Source organism: Mixophyes fleayi, chromosome 6 (genome assembly GCF_038048845.1).
Source record: "Mixophyes fleayi isolate aMixFle1 chromosome 6, aMixFle1.hap1, whole genome shotgun sequence".
Taxonomy (NCBI): Eukaryota; Metazoa; Chordata; class Amphibia; order Anura; family Limnodynastidae; genus Mixophyes; species Mixophyes fleayi.
The window spans coordinates 193,031,261-193,044,830 of NC_134407.1; the positions used below are offsets into that span (position 1 = coordinate 193,031,261).

Sequence of the window (13,570 nt, forward strand, 5' to 3'; positions counted from 1 at the left end):
TATTCTATGTACTGTAGTCAGGTCACTAAAATACTCTTTGTATCATACAGTGAAATACTTTAAAATAGCCTCTGCATGACCTTTGCTCAGGTGTGGCCGCATTGTACTTTATTATAGCCCTTTGAAATACATTTTCATACACTTTATTGCCTGGGTAGTAAAACCACGTCCACATGCATCGCTACATACATCACATGCCACACAAATATCCTTAATTTTAAACCTCCCATGTGGCTGCATCTGCATTGCCATCTTAGCTTAGCATTTGTGTGCGTCATCCATTGTACGTTAATAAGTAGCTTGATGAGGTGACACAGTAAAACATAGGAGAGTTACAAAGCACCAAGTAACTAACCCTCTCTGTCTATCACTTTTCGGTTAGACACAGGTCTCAGCCTGTACCAGATGTTAAAAATCAATATTTGAAGCACATGCTACGTCAACATTCCAAAATATCTGTGAATAAATAGCATAGCACCATACATGTGACTGTTAAACAGGGTGTGTGAGAGGTGCCAGAGAAAAGATAACAAAAAAAACCAGCTAAAACTCTTGACCTCTTGTTATACCACCGCATAACAGTGATGTAAGTGCGACACTTAACTGAAGAGAAATGTACTGTAAGCCTTCAGGACACCATACATAGGAGTTAATTATTATTAATTAAGTCTATTTCTTTCACAGAATGGACCTGGTGAAAAAGTGTCCACAGCTGGCTTGAAGCCATGTTGGCCACCAGTTTGACAGCCCTATAGTAAATATTTGCCTGATGCGGAGACCGAATTTCTAGGCACACTTGTAAAAAAAAGAAAAAAAAAAAAGGGGCTTGAGACAGACAAGAGTGCCACATGAAATAAAGGCAGTCCCAGGGGTATATTTACTAAACTGCGGGTTTGAAAAAGTGGAGATGTTGCCTATAGCAACCAATCAGATTCTAGTTGTCATTTATTTAGTACATAATACAAAATGACAGCTAGAATCTGATTGGATGTTATAGGTAACATCCCTACTTATTGAAACCCGCAGTTTAGTAAATATACTCCCTGATGTCCTCACTCTCCTGATTGATCATCAATAAGCAGTAATTTAGCAATAAAAAATTTTTGATTTAATGGACGAGGAGGCTTAATGTGATGTTCACACTTTTTCATAGTGCACTTGTTCCCCTTTCCGCACACTTCTAGTTTCCAGAGAGAGGAAAGTACGCGTGCACCTTATTCTATGCATAGCAGACCATTTAGATGACCCATTTAAAACCAGGTCATTGTGAAGAGTACATCCCGTAAGTTAGGTCCATTATCTGTTGATCGGAATCATCTTGGATGTATAAGCCGTTTAAAGCAGCGACAGGCCATTTTCCTTGTTATACTACTGGATTGCTGAGGAATTTGATACACTCATTTGCGTACTGAAGATACAGGCTTTAGGTGCTAAAACCCAAAAACATGATGCATCTATTTTATCAGATTATTCATGGCGACAGGTGCACATTAATCTGCGATACTTTCTTTATAAATCTCTTCCTCTTCATGCTAGCACATGAAACTGCTAAAATGTGCTGGAATCACACCGAGACTTCTACATATTAAGTGCTGAAAACCTCCTGACCATCAATGTGTTGAGCCCGGTTTCAGGGCCGCTTTAAAAGCATTATAGGCACCTGGGCAAAGCCATGCACTGGGGCTCTACCTACACAACCACTTATGTACAATTAGTACGTGTACGTTGTTTTCGTCAAGGTCCAGATATGTATTTGCAACAGCAAAATCACATATCAAGATAACAGCTGATACTGAGGTAATTAGTCCACCTGAAGGTTTTAATAAAGTGTTTGAAGGTTCTGAATATATCTCCCGAAAAAACATACTGAAAAGTTGTCAAGCCTTATGGGGCCCCTATGCTCGTGGGGCCCCTGGGCAACTGCCCAGTGTGCCCATGCGTTAAGCTGGCTTTGCCCGGTTTCTAGTGTGATGTCAATATGTAGTGTTAGGGAATTAATGGCCCAATTCAGCCAAAAATTAGCAGTTTTGAACACCTGCAGCATAGATAAGAGGCACCTGCATCTCACAACATTCCCTACTGGATAATCGGCACAAATATGCTACACAGACATACATCCCTCCTAAACCGCGTCTAATCAGCCCATGTCATGTTCATTTCCTTTGAAGCTATCCTTCTTTCCAGTACCCTACACAACTTTTATCCCACAAAAACCAGCATGAGGAGACATGGAGCTGGTAAGAATACTTTAATGTGAAATGGTTGTATATGAAACTTTAGAATAGATGCAAGTGTATATAATGTGCGTTGTTAGTGATAATGTCAGGGAGGCTACCATAGACAAATCCTTCCTGTTGTCCAGAAACTTAGGTATTAATAGCAGTTTCAGCAGGTAAAAAATACAGTAAGAGAAAACATTGCCTATTGTTTGACAGTCTGATCTCCAAATGTCAAGGGGCAATACGATAGAAATAGAAAAAATTACTCAAAAAGATTTCAGTCTAAACAATTAGTGAAAATATCTAAAAGACAACAATTTCCTGATTTTTTCCAGAGAATCAGGGGCAAACTGTCTTACCTTTTAAAGACATTTGTGGCCTGAACACTATTGAGACACCCAATAGTAATCTAATACAAATCTTTCAGATCATTATCAGGTGTGTTAGTGGATGAACAGGCCCTAGTGATGCCTACTTGCGTGGAGATACTGGCCAAGAATTCTATGGGCTCAGGTTCAGCCTGCACGTGGCCAGCACAATCACCAGTTGAACCCAGTACTTCATCAGTATCAGAGAGATTACTGAAAATCAACCACACTGAGGCAATATGTATGTTCGCAAGATACCTGTTCACTCACTTGCTTTCTGTTGCAACAGACATAAAGTTAGATTACAGAGATAGATTAGAGATATGACATTGAGGCTTTCCTTTCAAACCAACATTAAAGTGAAATTGGAGCACTGATATCTTTTCCTCTGTAGAGCGGTCATCATAATGTTCCCTCTTTACTCTTGTATTTGTCTGATAAACAGCTCATATTACAACCACACATACTGGTTATTTTCACATGTATTGATGGTGTCTCTCATATCAACTCACACACATTTTGCACATACCCTGTGGGCAGTGTGTGACTTCTCATACATTTATATACACTATCTGGGCCTGATCCATCAAGGCACGCATAGCAAACACAATGTGCGTTTGTTTTAAAATGCACAGAATACAGACAATACGCACTTTCGAATTAAAAAAGGAGCGGATCTGAAGATACGAGCGCTGATGTATTCGGGTGTAGGTCTGCTCAGCTGTAATTCACAAGACACTGCAGGATACGTCCAATACTTATGTGAAATATAAATTCGCAAAAAAAACGCACAGAAAAAAAAAGCCTAATCAATTAATGTCACCCGTTAATAATAAAGGCATTACTGATTAAAGTTTTGTTTTTTTTAGTTTTTTCATTAAATACATTTATTAGAATGTTCTTAAAGTCTACTGAACATTAAAAATGGATTTTAAGTTGCTCCTGATGGAAAAACACATGTTATAGCATGCATACGTGACTGTTATCACTAGTGATCAGGACTTAGACTAGCCCTGTGTCTGAAGCAAGAGATACGGCAGAGAAACAAGTTCCTTTGAGATGCCCAAATCATGAATCGGACGTGGCTGTGTGCGCTTGAGTTTGGCACGCCTTTACTGTACATTGACTATGGGTGAACGCCCCTTCCTCGCCCCATTCCCTCGCAGAAATCGTAGGCTGTAGTAAGTGTCCTTTGCGCACAAAGATGAATTGAAAGCTGCTGTGTTTAGCCGGATATGGTCCAGTTCTGTTCCTGCGCAGATTCAATTTGTGGATTATACGCACAAAATTGCCATTTACGTTCCATTAATAAATCAGGCCCTCTATTTTCAGATTCATCAACATATCTAACAGTACTGTCTATACTTATTATCTGTTTCTATTTTGTAGGTTATAAAAGTTCTGTACCTTCTTTTTCATGTCATTGCATGTAATTTGTATTATAATCTCCTCAATGCACAGCAGTGCATAATATTTTGGCCCTAGAAAAGAATTTAGAATGTTGGCAGCTATATATTTTATTGCAAATAGAGGCTACAGAACTTTGACAAATCACGGCATACTACATCAAGTTACTTTAAAGTAATATTATGTTGTTTCTATCACGGACTTTGCGTCAGACATCTCAGGATGTAAATGCTACGTCATACACGTAGCTTTCACAAGCAACTTCCATTCACTTCTAGCAGTGATTTGTAGCACATGACATACGAGAGGCTTTAAAAATGCTTCACAAAAACACCTTCTGTAGATATTTTTACAACAAAGCAATAGTGACCCCATAAAAGAGCATGTTTTTAGATGGTGTGATTTGTCACATACAATTTGTCTTGTTACTGGGGATAAAAATCACATGTGTGTGGCCTCGGGCCTGGATGACACAGGAAGAAACCAGTTCAACCGCAGGCCTCTGTTAGAGGCCACGTCTGCCACACTGACCTCTATGCAGTTTTGTCTTTCAACTAGATATCTTTAATCACATTTGGCTGCTACTACCAGCTTAGAGCATTCAGTGCAGTTCAATAGAAATCAGCCTCTTACTACACTGGGCTTTACCAAAAAGAAGAGCAGAAAGGTAGGAAGAGGAAGAGAAGAAAATAACTAAAAAAAGACATATATGAGAGTGAAAGAGAATCGATGAATAATTTAAATAGTTTTGTGTTTTTACTAACTGGAAGAGCCCCTAAAAATAGCATTTTATTTCGTATTTTACTTGTCGTCAATTATTGAATGACTTACTATTGCCCTTATTTCTTATATTACATGCTCACATGTTGTATTCTCACAAACCTATGTAGTTCTGACATTGTACAACATTGTGAAATATGCTTGTACATTACAAACTAAAGACTAATAATAGTAAAACACACATACCATGATGATTCTGTTTTTCTATGACGTTAGAAATGCGATTTATAGAAGCGCCACTAGATGTCCTCAGAATACCATTCTGGAAAACAAAAGTTTTAACTGGTCATTGACCATATCATTGCCAGTTTCCCAGTAACTGCTTATCAGTGATGGGGTGTACAGGAGACTTGCTCAACATGAGGCGCTGTATGTTCACCTTAAGACAAATTCAAGGGATAATACAGTCACTTAAATTTAGCACAAGACTAGCACATATACATAAATCTGAAGAGGTATATATTAAAAACATTTACAAAATCAAAGGGTCTCTTGGTAAATAAAAATTACATAAGGGCTATTTGGTAAATTTTGACAAAAATAAGTGGTATTGATAAGTAAAAGGTTGAGATAATCTGGTACGTATGAATTTGTTGTTAGCGTTAAAGATGTAACAGTTATGAAGTATGGCTTCAAATATGTCACAAATTCTATGTAGACATTGGCAGTCACTTGCTCATTTTGCACTAAACACTCGTACTTTGGCAGAAAAGAGTATTTCCAGGCACGTTTCTAAAAACGTAAATTTTTTACGATGTCACTTAACAATCATATTTGCTTACTCTTCTGGAATGTCCGGAAGACTACAGAATTTTGGGTAGTTCTCCCAGACCCCCGAGAGAGCAGGCCTTTCTCCACTGGTCACATGACTTCTCCTCCGGAAAATAAATATATATATATATAGCGCTTTTGAAGCAATAAACATATGATATGAACACATCAGATGAACAAATATCATCATCACCATTTGTTTATATAGCGCCACTGATTCCGCAGCGCTGTACAGAGAACTCATTCACATCAGTCCCTGCCCCCTTTGGAGCTTACAGTCTAAATTCCCTAACATACATACACACAGACAGACAATATATAGTATTATGAACAGGCAAGCATAAGGGAGGCAGTCATCCTGGGCCCACTCAGGTTATGCCTGAAGGGGATAAGGAGCAAATTACTTATAAAATTGGGCAACAGACAGGGGTTGGTCAGCCAGCCTGGGACAGGATAACTTACACTACGACTGAGGCACAGACATAAACCAGAGGGTAGATATGACCCTGTTTCTGCAAGATCACAATCTAGAGGGAAGAGGGTTTCAAACATGATGATCTTGTAGGACTGGGGGTGATAATATGGTAGGATCTGGTAGTGGTAGTTCCAGGCTTAGACAGTGTGGTCTAAGGTATATGGGAACCAGCAGCAGGCCATAGGAGCTGAAAAGCCAGAAGCTGGGCATCCAAGAAGGATCTGCAGAAGGACTAGTCCACAGTCTACTTTAGAGGTATTCTGGCCGGTTGAGGAAGCAATCCAGGGGCACCATGGCGATGGATTCCAGGCAAGGTAGGATCCTACAACTAGTAGGAGTGGGCCACTGTGGAAGGCCCCGAGGCCAGGAGAGGCAGGAGTCCCAAGCATAGACCCAAACAGCACTGGATTAAACAGACTGAACGGGAGTGTGTCAGGCAGGTTGGAGGGGTGCATAGTGGGACCTGGGCTGCTCCGATGATTATGGGACCCAGATGATGGAAAAATTTAGGGACCCCAGTGGAGATCTCGCCTGGGCTCATAAGTTCAGTTCAGGAGACTGGAAAAATAGTTGTCTCCTGAAAAGGACATTGTACTCACTTCAGAATCGTTACACATTATGCATTCAATAATATCCAACTATAAAATGTCTATTGAGACATGTATTGTTTCTCACCCATGTAAACTACCATTGGTCCTTTTTTTATTTTTGAGTTTTCATATCTTTCTTAATCATAAAACTGAAACTGATACTTTCAGGCTCTAGTGCCTCAGTGTAGTCTCTTTAGCATAAATGAAGTATGATCTGCACAGAAAAATGCTTCTGCCACACTCCTCCATTCCTTAAAATTTTGCGCTGATTTGACCTGAGAATTGTTTTATTACTTTACCTCACTTTATTTTCAGCATATAAAATCATTTCATGCATAATACCCTTGCGAAAAACTACAAATTTATGTACCAAATAAATAGTTTGCACATTTCTCACCTGTGAACCTTTTCAATATCTGAAAAATAATACGGACAACAGGTAGGGAGTGTAATAATGTGCAAGAAGGTAACTTCTGCTAAAGGTCAGCAAAGGGAAGCTACTGGCACAGTTTACTGGAATCAAAGAGAAACTGATCATTGGAGCCAGCTTGTAGACCTGGTCGTGGAGGTCCCTGATGGAAATGCTGGGTTATAAAAATAGGATGGGATAATACCCTTTTGTACGCTTGTAAAAACTTTCCTTACATGGTTCCAAATCATATTTATAATATGCCTCTCACTCAACATCAATCCATACTAAAATGTTAAACGATAGCTATTTTTTCACATAATGAAGTTTACACAGTCTTCCAATCACCTTTATTGATGTTTCATATGGTATTAATGGTCCTAATATCTGTTCCATTTAATGTCAATATATTATGTACTTCTTTTAATGTATAACCTTTACAACATCTCTCTGTTTTAGGTGTCACAAGAACGACCAGTGGGCGAGTGCGCAAGCTCAGCAGTGATGTGACCAGTCCAAGTGAGTCTTGTGTGTGATTTTTGTTTTGTACAAAAGACATTTGAAGGAACTTCACATATTAAAATATAAAACAGAACAGCAGATCCTTAATACATAAAGCATAGCTAATATGGCAAAAAGGTTTTCATTACATAAATGAAACCAATTATTAGCACATATCCAAATATAGAATGCTGCATACATGTCTAAATAAATGGATGTGATTTTATAATGTGATATAAGACAAATAGCAGTCATGGTTGCATTGTTCATGGGGTGCTACTCTACTTATTCATTCACAGTCTACTTTACTCCTTGCAATGGAGATGGACTGGCGAATATACATTTGTCTAATGAGCACCTGAACTGGGTGAATTGGGGGAGGACTGCACAATGTTTCAGCAGGCCATTTATAATAGACACTAGAATAAAAAACAAACCACTGCATCCTTAAAACATAAAATACAGCTAATTTGCTCAAAAAGGCTAAAATAAGCACCCTATTGTTACACATGGCAGTAGTCCCCAAACTGTGTGCCAAGTCTCCCTGGGGTGCCTTGGCGATCTCACAGGGGTGCCTCGGTCAGGGCCACTGGTAATCAAGGCGGGGGGCTACTTAGTAATTATTTTGGCTTAGGGGTGCCTTGAAAAAATTATGGAGGCCCTAAGGGTGCCTTGAACTGAAAACATTTGGAATCCACAGACACATGGAATACTTAAATTAATATTTATATTTTAGTTATATATTCCGTAAAATACATGAGCATAAGTTACACTTCAACTTTTTTTTTTCCTGCATATTTGGATCTATTGACATTCATGGAAGCTTCCATCTTGCTTACTCGGCCATGGTAAGTTAAAGTATCATTCACAGGGATGAATTCAATTCTCCACAATGAGCCGGCTGCACTCATTTCTGGGTATCACGGTACCCGAACATCTCTGATTTTCCTGTGCACCGCTATGGGGGGGGGAGCTAGGGGGATAAAAATCTAGAATGTTGCATCGTCGCGTTGCGTTCACTCGGCAGCACATTGCAGAAAATTTAAATGTCCACATTTATTCCAACGGAACAGTGACTGTATTGAGGAGAATTATCATGGAAGTGGTAAAACACTTGACTGACTTTAGCAATTAAAAATGGAAACATCTATATTAAATTATTTCAGGTATGGAAAGTTATTCAGTCCTTTGAAATAGATAAATTGTCTATACTCCGTTCTACAAGATGACAGCGTTTGTTGATTGCGGGCTGTCATCAAAGTATGTGGTCCTGTGCTATAGAAACTCAGGGCTAGATTTACCAAGCTGCGGGTTTGAAAAAGTGGGGATGTTGCCTATAGCAACCAATCAGATTCTAGCTGTCATTTTGTAGAAGGTACTAAATAAAAGCTAGAATCTGATTGGTTGCTATAGGCAACAACCCCACTTTTTCAAACCCGTAGCTTAGTAAATCTAGCCCTAAGAGCCAAGCAACAGGATCATCATTATAATTGTCCACTCATGTGAGTGGCCGTTTGGATCACTTCTGGCTTCAATATGGCCTATTAATGCAGTAGGAAGATGACCCCACACACACAGAGCAATAGTAGTCATCTTCAAAATGCATTTTCTGCCTGATAATGACCCTATCTCTTTCAGTAGGATCATCTGGTACCATAATTATTTGGAGTCAGGCCAATTCTGATATTGCAGTCTGTAAATCCAGTTTAGAGGAGTAAATATTTCACAGTCCTGTAATGGAAATTATCTGTTCTGCTTGTCTTTGTTTTGTAAAAGCTAATCCCAACTTTATAAAGGAACTCTTGAAAGTTACCCCTCACCCCCACCTCCCGTTTACGCAAATTATAGGGGCCCCTCTGGGAGGCTTATGAGGGGATTATGGGATGGAGACAAAAACAATGGCAAGTTTGTTGAGGTTAGTTATGTGCACTGGGAGCATATATCTCAAAACACAAATAATTTTTGGGATATAGAAACTTTTCTAGGATATATCCAAATCAGTCTCTATCTTCTTTCCCTTTCATTCCACCTCCAGTTCTATTCTGCAAAATCCCTCTCTCCACCCTGTCTATACATGTATGCTGAATATCAAATTAATTTTAGGCATGAATGTAGGATTAATGTGTTAAAGGAATGGAAGCATTACTCATGTCTAACATGATCACCAGGATTTTGCATCTGAAACGTCTGTTCACTGGGATAAAAAGCAGTGAAAAGATGGCACGTTAAGACAGGGTTTATAGGGCTTTCAAACATCAGGGGGTAAATGTATTATCATCGGATTCGTCAATGATGATTTTCGCCGATTGTGATGGCCATATATAAAACTCACCAGGTTTTGCCCTTAATAAAATTGCTGTTTTCAATATGGCCGTAGCAATTGCCGAAAATTGGCTATTTTGACTATTCTGATGCTTAATACATTTAGATTTCTACTCCAATACCTACAAAGATTTTTTCACTTTCTATTAAAGTTGGAGGTCATTATTGTCCAGGGAGAAACTGAAAATATTGAATTGATTCAGAAGATTTATTTTGACAGGAAATGTGAACATCCTGACTGGACATCAATTCCATGTAGCACTTATTATAGTTTATGCTTTAATGCCGATCTTTTAACATTGCCTAATTCCATAGTAGATCAAAATAAATTATGATGCCATACTTTGTATTTGCTCCAGAAATACTGTGTGTTATTTACATTTTTTATCTTATTCTATCTCTTCTTCACTGCATCCGCCTTGGCGAAGAAAAGAGAGGAGAAAGACACAAAATGCAATCTAAAGGTTTAAACAGACATATGGGGGTATATTTACTAAACTGCAGGTTTGAAAATGTGGAGATGTTGCCTCTAGCAACCAATCAGATTCTAACTGTCATTGTGCAGAATGTACTAAATAAATAATAACTAGAATCTGATTGGTTGCTATAGGCAACATCTCCACTTTTTCAAACCTGCAGTTAAGTCATCATGCCCCATTGTTTCTGTTTTAAAAGGACACGTCACTTGGCCCCGCCCCCAAAGATTGCCAGCAAGATTTCCCCTCCCAAAATGGGGATCTCAAAAGTTGGCATGTATGATTATAGCTTTACAGCTTAAAAAAATTGTGCGCGTTGATTTTGTCTTGCTTATGCACAATTAGTCAAGGTCAAGATATGTATTTGCAACAGCAAGATCGCATGGACAGCTGATACAGAGGTGATTAACCCACCTAAACGTTTTAATAAAGAGGGTTTGAAGGTTCTAAATAGATATCTCGGAGTAATATACTGAAAAGTTGGCAAGCCTATGGGGACCCTATGCTTGTGGGGCCCCCGGGCAACTGCCCTGCATGCCCATGCGTTAAGAAGGCTCTGTTTACGAAGCTACTCTGCCATACATCAGACACGCAAATGTCATTATCAAACAGAATTTACACCAAAAACATACTAGTAGGTTAATTGGCTGCTATTAATAGTCTCTCTCAATGTGTGTGTATGTTAGGGAATCTAGACCGTAAGCTCCAAAGGGGCAGGGACTGATGTGAATGAGTTCTCTGTACAGCGCTGCGGAATTAGTGGCGCTATATAAATAAATGATGATGATGATGATATAAAGGCAAGTTTGCCTTTACAAGCCAGCGCCGCTTTAAATTTTAGCTGTCAACTCGCCGAACTCCCGCGAGTTGACAAAACCGGACCATAATACATTTACCCCCTAATGTACTGTGACAAGATTACAACACATGAATATAATTGAATATAATTGACAGAAGGAATATGAACATTAGATAAAAAGTCTATAGGACAGAGACAAAAAAATGATACTGTACTAGATGAGGAAATTCTATAAGCAAACATTGACAATTTACAGAAATGTAGCAATAATTTTATGAAAATCACATTTACCTACAGTAGTATAGTCTTCATACACTACAACTGAACTGAAAATGGAAGAAGATACTACCTTAGCCTGTGCCTCCTATCCTTCAAAAACATTTATACTTGTCACACAGAAGGGATTCCAGTCATTGGAATTCATCATTTAATGACAGGATGTGTGGCCAACTGGATTTCATGGTTTACCATTGCTCGTTTCCTGGTCAGCTGATGATCGTATTGAAAGAGAGACGTGAATCTAAGGTCAACCAGATTTTCTGTCCAACAAGATTAAATGCAAATTGATTGACGTATGACTTTATATTTTAATCATTTGGGGGGTATGGTTAGCAACTACCTTGGCCAATCGGATATGTATGTGTGTACCCAGCTTCAGGCATATATTTAAAGGGAGAGGATAGTCTGCCTGAAAACATTTTGATGTACGTTACACTGGAGCGTGTGCAGGGCCGGATTAAGGGAATGGAGGCCCCTGGGCTAAGGGGGCCTCCTTTCCCCCATGAGGGCCCGCCTCCCATGATCCGAGCCGCCCTTTCCCGGTGAGGTGAGCCACCCCACCCCAAGGCACTTACCTCCTTCTCCTTCTGGCATTGCAGTCCTTCCCCGGCACGCTGTACGCTCTTTACTGAGATCTCGTGAGAGTGAGACTCACGAGATCTCCTCAGTAAGGAGACTGCAGCGCGTCGGGGAAGGACCGCAGTGAAAGTGCTCAACAGCATTGATCGCGCCAGGGGCGCCCCCGCCCCCGATTGATCAATACTGCTGCTGAGCACTTTCAAGGGCCCCCTGGATGCCCGAAGGCCCCTGGGCTGTAGCCCAGTTAGCACTATGGTTAATCCGGCCCTGAGCGTGTGTATCTAGTATTGACATACTACCAGCATCCAGCAACACATTTAGGTAATGTGATGGAGCTGAGCAATCCCCCACAAGGCTGTTGGGCCCAGTAATGTACACATCCTCTGCAACCCAACATATAGTCCAAACCTGGCATACAATGCAGTGTAAATGATTTCATGTGTATCTGAGAGAAATAATATTCCAACACTATGTGTGGATATTGGGTTTCTTTGATAAACAAATGCAGTTGAGCCTTGTTGTTATTCTCCCACATCCAACTGCAACCCCATTTCTGTGGCCTCTGTCTCTGGACCTCCCGGCTAGATTAGCATTACTGACATCCCGAATAGAGATAGGTACCATTTCCTGCAAAGAACATATTAGGGGACATACAAGGTAGACAGAATAAATGCAGTCATGGAAACAAAAAATATGGGTACCGCTCATAACAGAATGGTAAAATGGCACAGCTGAGACCAGAGGAGCAGGTCAAGATTGGGACAGTTGTTAGGGTATATTAGAACTATATGTGGAAGTAAAGTAAGTGCTAATAAAGAGAGAGGAGAATAAACGGAGGGTGAATTGAGGATGGTCAGAGAAGGTGTGCAGGATCTGGCATGAGGCGATGTCTTGTTAGGTGACAGCAATGGTCGGTGAGAGAAGAAGGGGAAGGCTCTATTGCTCGTACATATTCGCAAATGTTAACTGCAAAGTGCATAAGAGTATCCGTGTGTTGCTCTAAATCAAGGTTGTATACCTGCTTAGAAAACATCCCTGTCTTTATCTAGGATATTTTCTTCTTCTCTTTCCTATGTAGTGCAGGAAAGTCTATCCCGATGTCTAGATAGCTATCGGACATGTTTGGCTGCTGCAGAGAAAAGCTACCAGGAAAAGCTGATTTTGTGATTTATTCCCCAACATATGGCAGTGAAAGATTTTAGATAAAAAGAGAGGTCTCCCTTCTAAATATGGATTAGAGTGATTTCCATTACAAGCGAATATATCCAAAGATCCACTATGACTCTCTGCAGGTACATCAAAGTACAATGCCTATGTCTTTTTGCATTTGCTGGGGTAAGACCAGGGAGTGTCTTTGGGCCTCTACAGCAATTAACCCCTACCACTTTAAACTCCTGATGCACATTGCAAAAAAAATGACTGTGAATTTGATGGGTTAAATAGCAAGCGCCCAATGTAATCCCTGCATTCTGGCCAAGGATTTAGCAATGGAACAGCATAATTGCTAACAGGTACAGCAGGATCCCTCACTGTAACAATGTATTACACATTGGCAGACTGTGTAGTGATTTGGGCTGGAGAACCAGTGTTTCTAA

At 39.8% G+C, this 13,570-nt stretch overlaps 1 protein-coding gene and 1 long non-coding RNA gene across 2 annotated transcripts in view; one reads left to right on the forward strand and one right to left on the reverse strand.

The window, feature by feature from the left end:
- The window catches only part of LOC142095026 (uncharacterized), a 113,942-nt gene that overhangs the window by 88,140 nt on the left and 12,232 nt on the right, over nucleotides 1–13,570 (reverse strand). The window contains exon 2 of the long non-coding RNA XR_012677733.1: nucleotides 4,961–5,036. This is a non-coding gene — a long non-coding RNA (uncharacterized LOC142095026). The remainder of the gene's footprint in view (nucleotides 1–4,960; nucleotides 5,037–13,570) is intronic.
- SEPTIN9 (septin 9) overlaps nucleotides 1–13,570 on the forward strand; it is a 147,721-nt gene that overhangs the window by 12,795 nt on the left and 121,356 nt on the right. Inside the window, exon 2 of the mRNA XM_075177733.1 lies at nucleotides 7,479–7,538. Coding sequence (XP_075033834.1) covers nucleotides 7,479–7,538 — 60 coding nt within the window. The remainder of the gene's footprint in view (nucleotides 1–7,478; nucleotides 7,539–13,570) is intronic.